The sequence below is a fragment of the Episyrphus balteatus genome, chromosome 3 (genome assembly GCF_945859705.1).
Source record: "Episyrphus balteatus chromosome 3, idEpiBalt1.1, whole genome shotgun sequence".
NCBI classification, from domain to species: Eukaryota; Metazoa; Arthropoda; class Insecta; order Diptera; family Syrphidae; genus Episyrphus; species Episyrphus balteatus.
The window spans coordinates 93,723,210-93,741,520 of record NC_079136.1 but is presented as its reverse complement, the minus strand read 5'-3'; the positions used below and the strand labels follow the sequence as shown (position 1 = coordinate 93,741,520).

At 32.8% G+C, this 18,311-nt stretch overlaps 1 protein-coding gene across 2 annotated transcripts; it reads right to left on the bottom strand.

Moving 5' to 3' along the window:
* Positions 1–1,350: 1,350 nt before the first annotated feature.
* On the bottom strand, positions 1,351–16,399 carry LOC129916415 (zinc finger protein 91). Of its 2 annotated transcripts, none has more exons than XM_055996332.1 (5): positions 16,124–16,399; positions 12,369–12,816; positions 12,201–12,309; positions 9,206–11,963; positions 1,351–2,499 (listed from the first exon to the last, which is right to left on the bottom strand). In XM_055996332.1, the coding sequence occupies exons 1-5, from the start codon at positions 16,286–16,288 to the stop codon at positions 1,360–1,362; spliced, it is 4,620 nt and encodes a 1,539-aa protein (XP_055852307.1). In that variant the 5' UTR covers positions 16,289–16,399; the 3' UTR covers positions 1,351–1,359. The 2 variants fall into 2 exon arrangements, with proteins under 2 accessions (XP_055852307.1, XP_055852306.1); XM_055996331.1 differs by lacking the exon at positions 1,351–2,499 and adding an exon at positions 4,674–5,871 and having other exon boundaries at positions 16,124–16,395.
* Between the last annotated feature and the right edge of the window lie 1,912 nt (positions 16,400–18,311).

Below are 18,311 nucleotides of genomic sequence, written 5' to 3'. Positions count from 1 at the left end.
GTACCCTTTAATTTGTATAGCCTGGTACGCTGCTAGCGCTTAATTTTAGCCAAGATAAAATTTCCATACAAGTTATCGATAATTTGTGTGGGACTCATTTTAGCCCAGCTAAAATTTTTCGATAATTTGTATGGGACCTAAAATTTAGCGCGAGCAGCGTACCAGACTTATGGAAGCTAAAATTTATCTCGAACAGTACCAGGCTTAAAGCTAAGGTTCCTTTGGAGTTGCTAGACTACTCATGAGTAGATGATTAGAAGATTAGATTTTTAAATGCTACAATTAACACATGAAACCCTATTTCTGCTATCATTTGCTCTAAAATAATTCGCTTCCGAATCCCAAATTGAGGAGAAGACCAAAGAAAGGATGGAACGTTGATGATACATTTGTAATTCAAAATAAATTGGCACTCCTAGAGCGAGTCGTTATGTTATCTTCTTTGTACAAACGACATACATACGTCATTGGGGTGTTCTGTTCGATTAGATAAAAGGATGTTTATTTAATAGTACTAGATTTCTTCTCATGAATAGTCTACTACTCCAAAAGGGATGCAGTCATTATAGCTGTCGTTTCAATAAGGTTTGCTATTTAAAAAATGTCCATTTGAATGGTGGAAATTTAAGCGTCCTAAATTTTATATCTTTGAATTCAATAGACTGTCATTTTTTTTAAATTAAAATTAAATTCAAAAAGTCGAAGAAAGAACTGATTTTGAAGAGCAATACAGAAAAACACATCAAACCGAGATTAAATACCTACGCAAAAACTCCAAAGTCCCTTTTAAAGTTTACACTTTTCAGACATTCATAATATATTTTAAATTATGAAATTACAAGAATACAAGAACACACACATACACATTTAAACAAAGATCAATATTTCATCACAACAATACAATAAGTATGTATCAAAAAAACTAGTTTTTTGAATAGCAATACAGAAAAATACGAAAAAATCTCCAATGTTTCCCTAAAGTTTACATTTTTCGGACATACATAATGTATTTTAAAATATGAGAATACAAGAACACACATACATACATTTATACATTTGAGGCTATGAGAGCAATAGTGGGGTACCCACTTTTTTTCAACAATGAGTTTTTCATAAAAACATGGTCTCTTAATATATCTACATATTTTAATACAAACATAGATTTATGCAGCTAGATACACTCAAAACTAGATGGTTGTTTTAAAAAACCCTGTACCATCTCGTAGTTCAAAACTTAATTTTTTGGCTTACGCCACTATTGTTCTCGTAGCCTCATTTAAACAAATATCACAACAATATAATAAGTAGGTATCAAAAATATAAACCAACATACAGTTCTCTTCAATAAAATTTATGAACTCAATAATGACCCGTCGATTTTTGATGTCTTTTCAGCAGTTTTCCTTCTATAAATCTTTGTTTACAAACTGTGCACTGAAACGGTCTCTCCCCCGTGTGCCTTCTAATATGAATTTTCAAATCGTTGCATTGGGCAAAAGCTTTTGGGCAGTACGTACACTTGTACGGTTTTTCACCCGTATGAGTCCGCATATGAGTATTTATTTGATATAATCTTGCAAATGCCATATCGCAAACAGTACAGTTGTAAGCCCTTTCTTTTGTATGCGTTAATTGGTGCATTTTCAAGTCTGCCTGGCGAGCATAACGTTTTTTGCATACATCACATTCAAAAGGTTTATCATCTGTATGTCGAATAATGTGAGTTTCCAAATTCCCAGCACTCGAAAATTTCTTGCCACAATGTGGACACAAGTAGAAATCTAAAGTTTCATCGTTCTTTGGGTGCTGGGTTTTTAAATGATGAAATAAACTAATTTTTTGTTTGAATTTTTGATCACACTCTGCACATCCAAAATTTTTGGCATCCTCATTTTGATTGCATTCGGTGTGATACTTTAAGTCGTAATTTGTTGCAAAGTCAGTCTTGCACATTCTGCAATTGTGCAATCCACTATGGATCAATTTTACGTGTCTTTTCAAATTCTCTTTCCACATAAAAAGCATTGTACATCTTGGACAATGAAATTTCTTCTGAGTATTACTACATTGTGTTTGGTTATGATAAGTTAGTACAGTTTCTGAAATGCTTTTAAAATTACAAGTGTCACATTGATGAGGAATTTCGTCATGATAATGTTCAGCTTGTTGATGTTGCATTAATTTAAAACGACGATGAAACTGTTCTTCACATAGTTCACATGTGTATCTAAAATCATATTCTTCTTCTTGTTCAGTTTCTGAATCGTCAATATTTAGTTCACATCCCAATTCATTTGTTATAGAATAGGTAACTGGACTTGGAACCTTACCCATCATTAGTATGCTTAAATGTGTTTTCTTAATATGCTGAGAGAGATCCGAGATAGTTGGGTATTTAATGTCACACACCTTGCATTTGATCAATTTTTTACCATTCGGACGACTCATGAAGTATATGGCGTGGAATATTATGTGTCTGTAGTGCACTGTCATATGAGCCTGTGAAAAAAACAAACGTAAACTATATTTATTGGCTAACAAGAAAAAGTGAAAATTGAACTTCAGGATTAATATTATAACGAAAGAGTGAAAAAGATCGTCCTAAGAAAGTAAACGAATAGGGAAATATTTTCAAGGAACACTGCCCCATATTTAGCCTATTTAGGATTAGAAGAAAAATGTATTCGACTTTTTCAAGAATTTAATGGTTTTACATATCTAATATCCTTCCTTTGAATTATTAATTTATAATTGCCTAACATTTTAATCGCTGAGAATTTGGTGCTTTAAGTACTTAATCGCCAGCATAGTCCTTAATAGTCAATTCAGGGTTCGACTTTTATAGATGCAAAAATATTTGCAAAAAAAACACTAATTTCACACCCACTGCCATTTAGAAAATTCAAAAATACAAATACATATTTTTAATCCAGTCAAATAAGGGTTTAACCTCGGAATGAATGTTAGTAGAAATTTTTTTTGCTCAATATCTTCCTTTTGCCATTCTATAACATATCTCAAAAGTCTAGAAAAATCTCATGTCCGCTTGTCGCGATTTCAAGGCCAAATCGCGAAATGGAGATTTTCAAAATTAGCAAAAATAGGCTATGGTATTATATACATATATGATACATGATTTCAAGGTATTTTTTAATGCTGATTCCAAAAAATCTAAAATCAAGACAATCTGACGTCTCTGGAAAAAGTTATACCTGTTTTTCATCTGTCAACTCATATTATTATAACAGTTGCAAACTTACTGCCGAAAACCCCTAAAAGTTATGGTAGATGAACCAAATTTTGCATGAAGATTTTAGAATCAATCATTATTAAAAATCAAAACAATCCATTACAAAAAATATATATACCTACGAAATAATGGTATTTTTTGATGAAGGGGCAAATTTTAGGATATGCACTAAAGAAGATTCTTGTTCATCTTAGGAATAAGTGCTAATAGGCTAATTTTTTCATTTTAATCTTTGTTTGGATATTCTTTAAGTACCCTCAAAAATCTAAAAAAAATCTCATGTCCGCAAGTCCTAATTTTCTTGGTTTGAAGATAAGGTGCAGATTTTAAAAAATTGAAAAACTACACTTCAGATATTTGTGTCAGATCAACATGAATAAGGTGCATTACTTTTCAGGGATGGTCAGGTTGACTTGTTTGTGAGTTTTGTTGGAATAATTGTTAAAAAATACCTTTAAATCATGTCGCTTATGTTGGTATACATATAAAAATTTAAACTTTTCTTATTATTTTTTTAAAATCTGCAACTTATCTTCAAACCAAGAAAATTAGGACCTGCGGACATTAGATTTTTTTTTGATTTTTGAGGGTAATTAAAGAATATCCAAACAAAGATTAAAATGAAAAAATTAGCCTATTAGCACTTATTCCTAAGATGAACAAGAATCTTCTTTAGTGCATATCCTTAAATTTGCCCCTTCATCAAAAAATACCATTATTTCATAGGTATATATATTTTTTGTAATGGATTGTTTTGATTTTTAATAATGATGGATTCTAAAATCTTCATGCAAAATTTGGTTCGTCTACCATAACTTTTAGGGGTTTTCGGCAGTAAATTTGCAACTGTTATAATAATATGAGTTGACAGATGAAAAACAGGTATAACTTTTTCCAGAGACGTCAGATTGTCTTGATTTTAGATTTTTTGGAATCAGCATTAAAAAATACCTTGAAATCATGTATCATATATGTATATAATACCATAGCCTATTTTTGCTAATTTTGAAAATCTCCATTTCGCGATTTGACCTTGAAATCGCGACAAGCGGACATGAGATTTTTCTAGACTTTTGAGATATATTATAGAATGGCAAAAGGAAGATATTGAGCAAAAAAAATTTCTACTAACATTCATTCCGAGATTTACCCTTTTTTTCTCCTTATTTGACTGTATTATTTATAATTTCTCCATTCAATAGTTTGAAATAAAAAAATGCTTTTTATATTTATTTTGTAAAAAACATTTACTATTTACTAATAAAATAAAATTATCATCATAAAAGCCAAATTCCTCGAAATAAAATAAAAATACTTAAAATAAAATACATAATAATATGAATATTTTCTTTTTAATGTTTTGTTTTCTTGTTTTTTTTTTTTTACAATCCTAAAAGGTTAGCCTACGAAAACCTATTTAAAAAAAATGTATTTGCTTAAATTTCATAATGCCCACGCATTCTTCGATGGTTTTTAAGTGCAGTTCCTTGTATAAATCTTTCGCCACATGTCTCACACACATAGGGTCTTTCGCCCGTATGTCGACGTACATGAAGTGTCAAATCATTCGATTGTGTAAAGCTTTTTTCACAATAAGTGCACTTATAAGGCCTCTCACCCGAATGAATTCGCATATGGGTCTGAAGTTTATACGAACGGGAGAAAGCCTTTTCACACACTGTGCATTTATGTGGTCGTTCTCCGGTGTGTGTTCTTCGATGACAAGCCAAATCTGAAGATCTAGGAAAACCTTTATTACAGAATTCGCACTTAAATGGTTTCTCACCAGTGTGCCGTCGCATGTGGATGACAAGATTGGATGAACTTGACACTTCTTTGCCACAGAATGCACACAAGAATTTCTTGTCCGCTGTTTCGCTTTTAATGCGTTTTGGTTTTGTTTCTTTACCGCCGGGAGCATGAACTTTCGCGTGTTTCATCAGTCGATCTTTTCGATTGTATTTACGATCACACAAATCACATTTGAAGAGTTTCTCCTCTGCCGGGGCTTTGCATTCGGTGTGGTTTCTTAGGTCATGTTGTGTGGCGAAATCTTTTTTGCAAACGGTACAAGTATGTTTTCGCTTACCATCGTGTATTAAACTCTCATGATTCTCTAGATTTTCCTTCCACATGAAACGCATAGTACACTTGCTGCAGCGGAACTGCTTAACAAGATTCATGCACTGAGTGCGCATGTGATAATTGAGCACTAGCTCTGAAACACATTTAAAACTGCAATCGATACACTTGTGAGGAATGTTGTCAGAATAATGTAGCGATTGTTGATGTTGCAGTAATTTAAATCGACGATTATATCGGGCATCACAAAGATCACAAACATACTTCTCGTCTTCACCCTCGCGCTCTGTTTCGGAATCGTTTATATCCATCTCGTAGCCTAATGCATTTGTTATTGAATAGCTGGCTGGGTTTGGTGTGATGCTGAGCATCTGTAATTTAATATGTCCATTTTGAATGTGCTCAGCTAAATCAGATATGTTTGTATATTGCTGATCACAAAGCTTGCACTGAGCAAGTTTTGCCCCATTGGGTCGAGCAAGATAGTAAATGTCTGGCAATAGGATGTGTGTTGCGTTCTGATGCACTTTCATATGAACCTATGAAAAAGAAATATTAATTTTTGTTAAATTTTTGACTTCCAAAAGTAGTTTTTTTTGTATGATGGGACAGGCTTTAAATTAGGAATGGGCTGATGTGTGAGTTAGTGAGCTACATATATTCTAAAGTGAACTTAATACTTTTATTAGTAACAATACAATTAAAAAAATACTTTTATATCAGAAAGTTTTAAATAAAGCTCGTATGTAAATCATTTTTTATTTATATCATTGTTTTTTAAAACTTATCGCGACTATCCCTGTTACTCAAAAACATCACTTTAAATAAGGTTCTTGTTTTCTTTGTTAAATGATTTGAGATGTACTATACTTATCACAAACATTTAAGTTTAATAAATATACAAAATATGTACATACATTTCAGGAGAGCGATTTTAAACTTCAAAGTGGTGGTTGGCTTATTTTTTTTGAGCCTAATCACAGTGATTTGTATGTTTTTTGAAAGATTAGATATTTTCCCAACCACACATTAAGGTTTTTTCAATATTGATTTTTGATTTAAAAAGAAGTAGTAAAATGGACATAAGTCACATGTCCATACAGTTACAAACACATGAAAAACAAAAGCTAAAATTTTTTTCTCCAGTGGAATTTGTATTGGATATAGGACACAAAAACAGAAAAATAGGAAACCAAATATTTTTATTGAAATCGAAACTCAATACATTCTTTATTTGAGTTTAAAAAAGTAAACACAAATAATATACAAGGGTTTTAGTTTTAGTTTAGGACAACTCAGTCAATATGTCTTAAAAATAACTTGATTTCCTTTTGTTCAATTCATACTTTTAATTTCAAGAAAAATGTATATTTCTTTTAAAAACTGAACAAAATTTGCGGTGTAGATACGTGGCAGAAACGGGACGATATGGATGATTTCCTTCTTTTTTTCATTAGAGATGGTTACCTTAGCATTAAGCAACGATCGTTTTGGCAATGCAATGACTTCAAAATTTGATTATTTCGCCTCTTCCTAGGAGGAGCTATTATGGCTATTATTTGTCCTATTGCATACAAAAACGTTTATAGAACAAATAAGCATAAAATTCATCGAACAAATTTGATCTAAACGACAAAATCATTTTTTTGTCTCGAAAACTAAAAGAGATAGGACGATTCTGATTGCAGCAATCGAAAGAGCGTGATCGAAAATATAAGATGGCATCTGTAACTCATTTTCGGCAAAAATGGTCTATAGGACAAATAATAACTCACGTGACGAACTGTGTACTTTATTGATTCTTTTTTCCTTTGATGAAAATTAGAAGTCAAATCAAAGGTCCCAGACTCCTGAACATTTAAAGCGAAGTTGAAAATAAAAAAAAGTTGATATTTGTTGGGTTTAAAATGTTGTATCATTCCATATTTCGGTGTGGATCAAGTTACTATCAAAAAAGATACACAGGACCTATTCTGGTTTTGGTAATAAGTGGATCGAAGGGAAGTCATAAGTTCATACAATCATTAAATAATACAACAATTTGTATGTCAGCTATTACATGAAGCTTCAAGAGGCTTGACTCTTTTTTCGAATTTTCTTTTGATAATCATTCTGTGAGGCGCGTACTATTACACGATGCCTCTTGAGTCAAAGACTCAAATTTGACATTTCTCTTTTGATTTAAGTATTGTTGTTGTTGTATTTCACCAAGAAGCAAAAAGAAATGAAAGGCAATGTTGAAAAAAGAAAGAGTGGAAAAAGAAACGTCAAAAAAGAGTCTCAGAATTTTGGCCCACGACTCTCCGGTCGGATAATTTTTTGTTTTATCTTCTTTCTCTTTTGCACTCATTAGTTTTGAAAAGAGGCGCGCCTCTTGAGGCTTCATGTAATAGCTGACTATAACACAATTTTAACCCTTTTTTCTTTCTTCCATTCGGAAGCAGATATTTTTGGATCATAGTCTAGAAAAAAGTTTTGGTTTACAGATATGAGATGATAGTGAACAGGCTTATGTATGCATCTAACAAAATTACAAATTTATTACACTTGCTCTATAGGGCAAATATTGGTTTCGTGTCGAAAGAAAAATTTTGAGGTTTTAATCAAAAACAACATAACGATTATGGAGAAGTCCGAAAAAAAGGGTCTCGCAATTCTGTCCGTGCGTCTATCCGTCCATCTGTACATATTTCCATAGTCTAAACGGGTGGACGAATTTTCTTCAAATTTGGTACAGACAAGGTTGTAAAAGAATACAATCTTTTGTGAATGCAGTCTTTGAAATTCATTTACACAATTACAAAAAAAGATTGCATTCATTGACTTATACTTGAGACTTAGACTTCAAATTTTGCAATTACCAATCGCTTGTCTTTTTGCATTCTTTTGCATTGTTTTTCCACACCCGCACCAAATGTATGGATTGCACAAATAGTTCAGTCAATGGGGAAAAATCTGAAAAAAGTTGTGACGTCAGCTAAGTTTGGATGCAGTATTGAAGAGGGCCTTATCCTGAGTATAAATCTCAGTTTGCGTATTGATTGGTCTTGTGGGGCATCCGCCATTTTGAAAAACGCGTTAGTCTGCAGACGTAATATTCAAAGCAATTGCAATATAATTGCATTTTTAGTTTTTCTCAAAAAAGTCAAATAACAAAAAAAAAAATTCATTTCACAAAATGTTTTCCTAAATGTCGGCTCTTCCCTAACATCAACAAAATTTCTACAAAATTTATATAGAAGAAGCTCTTAAAATCTACAAGTAATTTAAATTAAAAGTGCTTTGAACTTCAAGAGGACGTACGTGCGACCCAGTCGTGCTTTTTTTTTAAGATTTTCCAAAATAATCCAATAGTCCTTGTCAAAAAAAAAAGAATTTTCAAAAATTTCCTCCAAATCCACCGAGTGAGGCATTAAAAGAAAGGTCGTAAAAGGCTCTATTCATAACTGAAATCCAAAAGTTTCTGGGAGTTCGAAAAAAAGTACCTGCTTTGGGTACGCGGAGTTTTAATTTCTCTATTTCCGATCAAATGGCCGAAAGGCCACACAATAATTTTCATTCATAAACTTATGGTCAAAAGTTTCCTACAAATTATTACATTTTTTTAGCTTTTAGAATAAAAATTTTCTAAATTCGTTATTTTTTTTTTCAATATTTATGTCTATTAAAGAGTTAGTAAAGTATGGTTTCCCAAATCACCGATATAACGTGTAATAAAGGAAAGTTATTTGATTAAATGATTTTCTTTTACTTAAAATATGAAATTTGTTAATTTAATGGTCGATTTTATGTTATTAGTTACAAATTATTGATTAGATTCCGACTTGCATTAACACTGAAGTCCATTAAATAAAAAATATAAATTCCACTTACCTTTAGATTATCTCTTCGCATAAAGACCCTAAAGCACCAAGTACATTCGAATTTCTCATCTTCAGTTTGATGTGTCTTCTGATGACGCGTCAAGTCTTTGACCCAAAGGAAACTCTTTCCACAAATATCGCAATGATGTTTCTTTGGCATTGCTGGATTCTGATCATGCATATATTTTTCATGATTCTTTAGATTCTCTTTCCAAGCGAATTTCATGGGACAAGTTTTACATTTGAATTGTTTCTCATTATTCTCACAATCATTTTGCAAATGTAATTGATAAATTTTTTCGCAAACATATTTGGAGCCACATCGATTGCATTCGTATGGCAATTCCTCCCATTGATGGTCGGTTCTTTGATGTTCGAATATTTTGAATTTTCTATTAAAGTTTTGACAACATATTTGGCAATTGTATCCTTTGAGAATAACTTTTCGATCTCTTAACATATCATCATCATCGTCATCGTCGTCATCATCATCGGCATCAAAGTCGGAACAAGTTTCCGAATCATTTAGATTCAACTCATAACCAGCTTCATTGGTAATTGAATAGAAACGTGTATTGCTTCCTTTTTCAAGATCTTTACAAATTGCTCTCTCTAGAGTTTGCATCTCCATTTGCTTTCCATATATCATCATTGAAATCTCCCTAGCTTCGGCCTCTCTTTGTTTGAATGTTGCCGGATCTTTATGGCTCATCAAATGATTTGTTAAATCTTTGATTGTATTATGTTTTGATAAACAAATCTTACATTGAATGACTTTCTGTCCATTGGGCTTGCATAGATTTTCATCTTGTTGTTCCCATTTAATTGAAGCCTTTCCTTTGTCCTTGACTTGGTTTTCGGATGTGTGAACTTTCATATGAGCTCTCATGTTGTCTTTGCGGTTAAACTTTCTAGCACAAATCAAACATTCGAATTTCTTCTCATAAGGTATGTGACTACGTTTATGTCTATGCAAATCTTTCAGCCAGATAAACTTCTTACCACAAACTTCACACTGTTTATTCTCTTCCGGACTCTTTTCCTCTTTGAAACAAGTATGAGCGACTAAATTCTCCTTCCAAATGAATTTAATGCCACATTTAACGCAAGCATTAGTTCTTGCTTCATTTTGACATTCACTTTTGAAATGACGCTCTAAAAGAGCCCCAGATACAAATTGATCTTCACACTTGACACATTTATGCGGAAAATTGTTGTCTTTCGAATCATGCTCAGCATATTGATGCTGTATAATGGCTTGTCGTCGGGGAAACTTAACATTACACAGCTCACATACGTAAGTTTTCGAAGGAGTTTCTTGATATTTGAAAGATTGCTCATCGTCATCACTATCAGAATCGCTCAGTGTCATCTCAAGACCAATTTTATTAACCGCTAAATACAGTTGCGACAACTTTTGCTCATTAAAGCAATTCTTTATGTATTCCGATACTACTTCTTTCCCTACTCCAGGATAAAAGTTCAAAACAAATCCGGAATTCTCAAAGTCAATCTCACTCTGACCATCGGAATGATTAAACAAATGGTATCTTAAACTACCGATTGTTGTGAATTTATCGCCACAAAGCATACATATTAATTTCTTGGCTACCAATGGCCTTTCAACCTTACTAGTGTGCGACTTCAAATGATTTCGAAGATTATCAGAACGAAGAAATTTCTCGCCACATACCGAACAATCATGAGATTTGCCATCGGGAATGTGAATTTTTTTATGCTTTCTCAAATCCCTGGGGAAACTAAAGACTTTGTTGCAAATTTCACAGGTAGTGCTCTCTTTGTCTAGCTCAACTGTTCCGCATTTTGTCTTTTTATGAAGACGGAAAGCTTTTTGTGTGGCAAATATTTCTCCACAAGGTTCGCAAATAGTCTTATCTTTACCAGATTCAGTTTCCTTGGTACATTTGTGATTTGCAAGATTTTGAGGCCAAACAAATCGGGCAGGACAATTCTCACAATGTAAATCTTTGTCGGCGTTGTTACAGTGATGCTTCTGGTGGCTATCATAAACTTCCTTACAAGTAAATTCTAACTTGCATTTGTCACATTTGTATAAACACTCGTCCACAGTATGTCCGGATAATGAATGTGCTATAAGCTTGTGCTTTCGATTGAATGTTTCAGTACAAACTTCACATGTGTACAAAGTTTCTGGATCACTTTCATCCGAATCACTAATACCCATCTCTAAGCCATTTACATTGATAACAGAATGTAATTTTCCAAATTCTTTCTGTTCGATTTGATTACCTAGAAGCATCATAACTTCTTGTAAGTCCTTGTCGGCATAGAATTTCTTCACATATTCACTATTTTCGAAACCTTCAATTTGCTGCCCATCGTGTGAACTAATATGCTTACTGAGCTCTTTTATATTTTCTGCTTTGTCGTAGCTACAAATCATACAGACAATTTCTTTGAATTTTTCTTGAGAATACAATTGGCGGGAGAATGCTAAAGTGGCCTTGGAACAACGAGGTTTTACTATGCCACCTAAATGTACAAGAACATGTGATTGAAGTTTATCCTTGCGTATAAATCGACGATCACAATGTGGACATGAGTACTTCTTGGTGTTAGGTTCATGAGATTTTTCATGACGAAAGAGATCCTTTTTCCATGCAAATGTTTTACTGCAATGGTCGCACTCAAAGCGCCCAGACTTTTCTTTGGTTTGCTTTGTTTTGCTTCGGGTACTCATGTTGGTACGTTGGCTACGAGTCTTCAAGGGTTTCTTTGATTTTTTGCTGCAAATTAAAGCAAAATATCAATATGTTTTTCAATTAAATTTATTTTGTTGTTGAAATGAATCAGAAATTCAATTTTTTTAATATAACTAATAACTTAATTAAAAGTTGTAAATTTATGAATATTAAGTCTGCCAATGTTGTCGTTTTAGTTTGACCAGTTGATCGTTGTTGATGATTTATAATTACTATTTTGTTTATTAATAATAACACAGATTTTTAAAATCAATTGCATACCTGCTTGGATGATCTGATTTTTGATGTTTTTTCATTTCCATTTTTGAAGAGCAACTAAAATCACAATCGTCACATTCAAGCTTTTGCTCGTCATCGGAATCATCGATTTCTAAATAAATAAATAATTTTTATTTTGTATAACCAATAATATATAAATTAAAAACGTACCTTTTTTCTTTACATCTTCTTCTTTATGTTTTTTCATATGATTTTCAAAGAAATCTTGACGTTTGAATACACGATCGCAATATGTGCATTGTAATTTTTTAAGTTTTTCCTTCTTGCTAACAAGCGGTTCATAATCACTTTCATCTGAATCAAAATTAATGTCCGATGAATTTCTATCATTGTCTGGAATTGATTCATTGTAGTCGTAATCATGAAGTGCTTCGTTTTCGACTTTGATTTGAAGAAAATCTGTGACACTATTATCCATGGGTATGTCCATAGGAAATTCAGTGAGACAATCAGCTTTTTTAATATTGGCATTTATTAAGTACTGAAGTAAACGCCCATTGTTTTTTTGTGATTTTTGTATGAAATTATAAGCATTTATGAGATCACTTGCACAAGACAAGCAAATGCGGCAAGGTGGTGTTTCAGCGTTTGCCTTCATCTGAAAAGATTAAAAAGTTTTTTTTTTTTACTAAATAAAAAAAATGTATGCAATACTTAAAACTCTTAATCAACACAGTTCTTAGCTAATGAGCCCCTAAGTCCAGTACGCTACTTATACATTACGAAAATTAAATACAAAAATGACACAGCATAATCGGAAACGAAAAATTATCTACCAGCGAAATTTTAAAATTATAACCGTTTGTTTTTAATATGATCGTTTGTGCTCGATTGTTTTCTCTCTATACTCGTAAGTCATCATTTAAAATAACAATTTTCATAATTCAAACAATTCATAAAATAAACGGTAATCGCTTCGTTTAATCAGAATATAGGGGCGATATTTTGTATGTCGAATTTCAAACAATCAAAAATTCGACCTCCAGTCGACTTACAGTCGTCCTTTTTTCTTAAATGAATTCCAATGAAAAAAAATTCGCTACTTTTTCCCTAAGAATCGACAATTTTCAAATTTCTTTTTTGAGACGGATACACAAATTTTCACACACACTACAATGTTGCCAAATGCAAAACGTCAAACCAAACTAAAAATTTTGTAAAGAAATGAAGAATCAGAGCCAATTTTTGTTTATTTGTGAAACATAAAATCATTTTTAGGGAACAAAACAAATTTTACCTTGTTTTTTTCTTACTATGAGGGTTTTTCTTTTTTAGTTCAGAAGAAAGCTCTGATCATTCTGAGCACGCTCTGAACATTCTCTCGCTACCTTTACTAATTTCCTAAACAGCCGTAAAGTATCGACTTTAGTAGCAATTTAAGTAGTGACTGCAAGTGGTTGAAATGAATTCGACAATTGTCTTAACAAAAAAGTAATGACCAAAAAACGCAAAAAACACAAAAAAATTAATTAAAATAATTTTGGACTTCCGTCACCACTGTAATAATGGGCCGCTTTTCATAAAACATTAACGCCCGTATTATTGAAAAATTTCAAAACAAGTTTTATAGCAAAACATGTTTTGTGGCTGCTTCAGTTTGAAATACATATATACCTCGATCAATTGGCAATTAAACGAACATTTTATTCTTCTAGATTTTAAATTAACTGACAGGGCTTTCTACTGATGGAAATTTTTCAATGATAGCTATAACTGACTTGTCAAAAATCACTCCAATGATTTGTTTCAATGATGAATTTGATTGGTTGCTATAACTGGCTCCTAAACATGTTTTGAAATTAGTGAATAATATGGTCGTAAAGCCTTGGAATCTATTTCAATGATTTCTGCAGAAGCTGCATGGATGAGGAGGAGGTGGAATCGGTACCTTACCTTGTCCGTGAATGTCCTGCGTTATCCTAAACACGTGGACTCTATTTAGGAGAATTTTATTATAACAATCTTAGTGATCTAGCAAATATAGACATAGGTAGTCTCGCTCGTTTTATAAAAAGCTCCAAATATTTCAACGACAATAAGACAAAAATCTCAAAGATTGAGTATATCAGTTTAACATTTTTTTTTTTTTGGGATGAAATAAAGTCTAATAAAAAAAAAATCAGCTCTCCTGTTGATAGCCAGGTTTAGTTAACCTAACCTAACCATGGCCGTAAAAAAAATGATTAAAATAATTTTGGACTTTCGTCACCACTGTAAAAATGGACCGATTTTCATAGAATAAATGGCAATTGCTTCATTTTGTGTGTGTGGAGCAGAGACCAATCGATTACCGTATTTCTTTCCGAAACAAAGACAAGTAAAAAAAATTAAAAAATATCGGCCCTAGGTCTGGATAAAACGAAGCGATTACTTTTTATGAAAATTACAGTGGTGACGAAAGTCTAAAATTTTTAAAATTAATTTTTTGTTTTTGTTTTATTGCGCCAAAAAACGCACTTAAAATATCATATTTTGATAAAACGAAGCCATTGCGATTTATTTTATGAAAATCGGTCCATTTTTACAGTGGTAATGAAAGTCCGAAAATGTTAAGACAATAAAAAAAAACTACAAAATATAGCCCCTGGATTTTGATAAAACGAAGCGATTGCCACTTTGGTAGCTGTCCAGACCTCAGCAGACAAATTGTCTGCAAAGTTCAGGATTATTCTTCTTTGTGTTGACTACACGTCTTTGTTACTTTTTTGTAGGTATATGAGAACAGTTAAATCCATGTAATCATGTTTATCTTTAAGTCTGTTCACTGACGCTGTGCTGGACTGTTCTAGGCAGAAAAGTACAGCTTTTTGCTGTTCATTGAGATTTTTTCTGTGCTGAACTGTTCTAGTTTCCTGTTCATTGACAAAACTAGAACAGTTTAGAACAGGATTTTCTGTTCTTGGTTTTGAGTAAGATCAGGTTAGAACAGACTCGTGAGAAATGTCAAAAGCAAAGCTGTCATTTTTTTCTTTTTGTTTTGATTTAATTGTGCGAATATTTCTCGGGTGCTCGTGGTTTTTCTAACTAAAAACAATTTTTAATTATATTTTCCGCAGTAAAAACTTAAAAAATAAATAAAACTAACGAGAACCGATAAGCAAAAAATTCATATAATTTACAATTTGTTTTTTTTTTTTTTTATTTTGACAACTGACGTTTAAATGACTGTTCTAACTTGATCTGACGTTTCTCACGAAACTGTGCTGTCCTGTCCTGTTCTGATCTAGAAAAATCCTCGCTGAACAGACTTTTTATTTTGGTATGAAGTAGAGTGTATGATCTTCTGCTAACCATAAAAACTTTCTTACTGGGTGCCTTCGAAGATTACTTCGTCAGTTCAAAGGAGAAACTCACTAACTTTGTACATACCTACGATTTCAATAGCAGTTTGTCAGTGTTTCCTTTGAACCGAACTTTTGATCATAGATTTCCAAATATTAATGTTTGAACCGAAATACACATTAATATTGGGATAATATAGACATGAAATCTCTTTGTGTTTATTTACATGCAAAACAAGTGTATATTCACACAACTTGCAACTTATTAGCTATTTTATAATAACTAAAATGAATGAATGAAAGGGGTGCAAGCAGTAAGATGCAAATCGATCTACAGTTCTATTGTAGCCCAACAAAAAATGTTTATCTAGTTGGCTAATTGTTGTTTGTACAGTATCTTTGTATGTATACTCTTGAGACTAGTAAAGTATCTGCCAAGCTTAAAAAAGTGGGGTTGCAATAAATTTATCTGATGAATTCAGAAAAATAATTTTCGAAACATTTAATACTGCAGAATTTTCTTTAAAACAATACTATAAAATATGCATATAGACCAATAACTAATAACCTGCGAATAAAGAATATCAGCTAATTGGAAAAAAATAAATTAAAAAAAAAACTTACTTCAATTTTCACAACGTCAAAGAAGACATCGCCCAACGTTCGTTGATCGATGGATTCAGCATCATCGAATAGGTTTTTATATTGTTCACATGTTTCAAAACAAGCACGGCAAACTTCTTCAATGTTTAAATTCTCCAAAGGTTTTATTAAATCAATTTCTTCCATCTTTAAGATGAAATTGATAAATATTCAACACCAGAAACACAGAAAAGAAAAGTATTTATTTATCGGCTCAATTCGACTGCAGTGGTAGTAGAAAAAAATGACTGTCAAGCGTTTTTAATAAGAGTTTAGATGGGTTTGGCTTTTGTTGTACAGGGATGGCAAGAGTGAATTTCAATTAAGGCTCTGCCACACCGGACAGGTATGCAGTAGCTGCACGGGTAGCGGTACGGGTACTTGTATGAAAAAAAATCCACATCTGAATATTGATGTATACCAGTTTGGAATTTTGTTCATATAATTACCCGTAGGGCTACCGCATACCCTTCCGGTGGTGTCAAGCCTTTAAGGTCTGACTACACTGAAAATGTATGCGGTAGTGGTATAGGTGAGGGCTTGGCCACACCGAAGGGTACATGCGGTAACGGTACGGATAAATGTATGAACAAAATTCCACATCTGAAGGTTGATGTGTCAGTTTGGAATTTTTTTTTCATACAAGTATCCGTACCGCTACCACATGTACACTTCGGTGTGCCCAAGCCTTAAAGGCTTGGCCACACCGGAGGGTACGCGGTAGCGGTACGGGTAGCGGCAACGATATTTGTATTAAAAAAATTCCACACCCGAACGTTGATGTGTCAGTTTGGAATTTTTTCCATACAAATACCCGTACCGTTACCTGTACCTCTACCGCGTACCCTCCGGTGTGGCCAAGCCTTAACTCTAGCGCATGGTAGGTTTACGGTAGCGGTTTTGTATGAAAAAAATTCCACACCTAAATATTTAATGTTCCAGTTTGGATTTTTTTCATTTAATTAACCGGTGTGGTCAAGCCATTAGATTTGGAACTTTTTTCATACAATAACCCGTACCGCTATCACACACATTTCCGATATGGTCAGCCCTTAAGGTTTGAACACACCGGAAGCTATGCGATAGCGGTATGGGAAGCGGTATTTGTACAAAAAAAATTCCATTACTGAATATTGATGTTCCTGTTTGGAATTTTTTTCATACAAACCTAAAAAGTGAAAAAGTGGTAAATTTACAAAAGTAAATTTTTTTTATTTATTTCTAGAGCTATTTGTTTTTGGAAAAAAGAAAACTACAAAAATTGTTTTTTAAACCAAAAATAAGCTTTCTGCATCATTATTTTTAATTTTGTGGTCGGAAAAACTGTCTCAAAATGAGTTTGCAAATTTTCACTTTTTGACTTTTTGCAAAAAGTGGCCGTTGTAGTTATACCTAAATAAAAAAATTTAACTTTCAAATTTACGTCTTCCAAAAAATACTACGTGTAAAAGCAGGTTAACAAATACCCCGTTTGTATGACCGATTTAAAGATCGAATTGAAACTGAATCGAAATTTCGATCCAGGTATATGGAAGTACCAGATCGAGGAATCGAATTGAAATAGAATCGAAAACACAATTTTTCTTTTAAATATATTTGCAGTAAAATAGAAAAATCTAACCAAAAACAAGGTGCAAGTAAAACTAGATATCATAATACATACATACAGTAAAATTTGCACATAAGAAGACAATCACACACAATTTCCACCATAAATTATATCTCGAGTATTCAATTCGTTTGGTATATATGCATATTTTCGATTCGATTCAGCTCCCCGAGTCGGATCGGATCGACAAATCCGGATTCAATTCGATTCAGGTATATATAGACCTAAATCCTGATTCAATTCGGATTCAAATCGCCATACAAACGGGGTAAAAGAGAAATTTTTTTAGCAAATCCCTGCAAACCAAACCTCAGTAGTTTAGGGGAAATTACAACCACCAACAAAGTCTTTACTTTGTAGATGTATGTGTTTCCTTATTTACCAAAACCTCTCCCCTCAAAATATTGTAGTTTTGTTTCTCCTGAAAAAAATAAACTCTTTGGTAAATGGGAGGAAAAGAGTGCGATGTATGCAATGCTCAAGGTTTTCTCTCTTTTGTAATGGCGGCTCGCCATTTTCCTGCATTTCTAGTGAAACCTTGATAGCCACAGCAACTTAGCC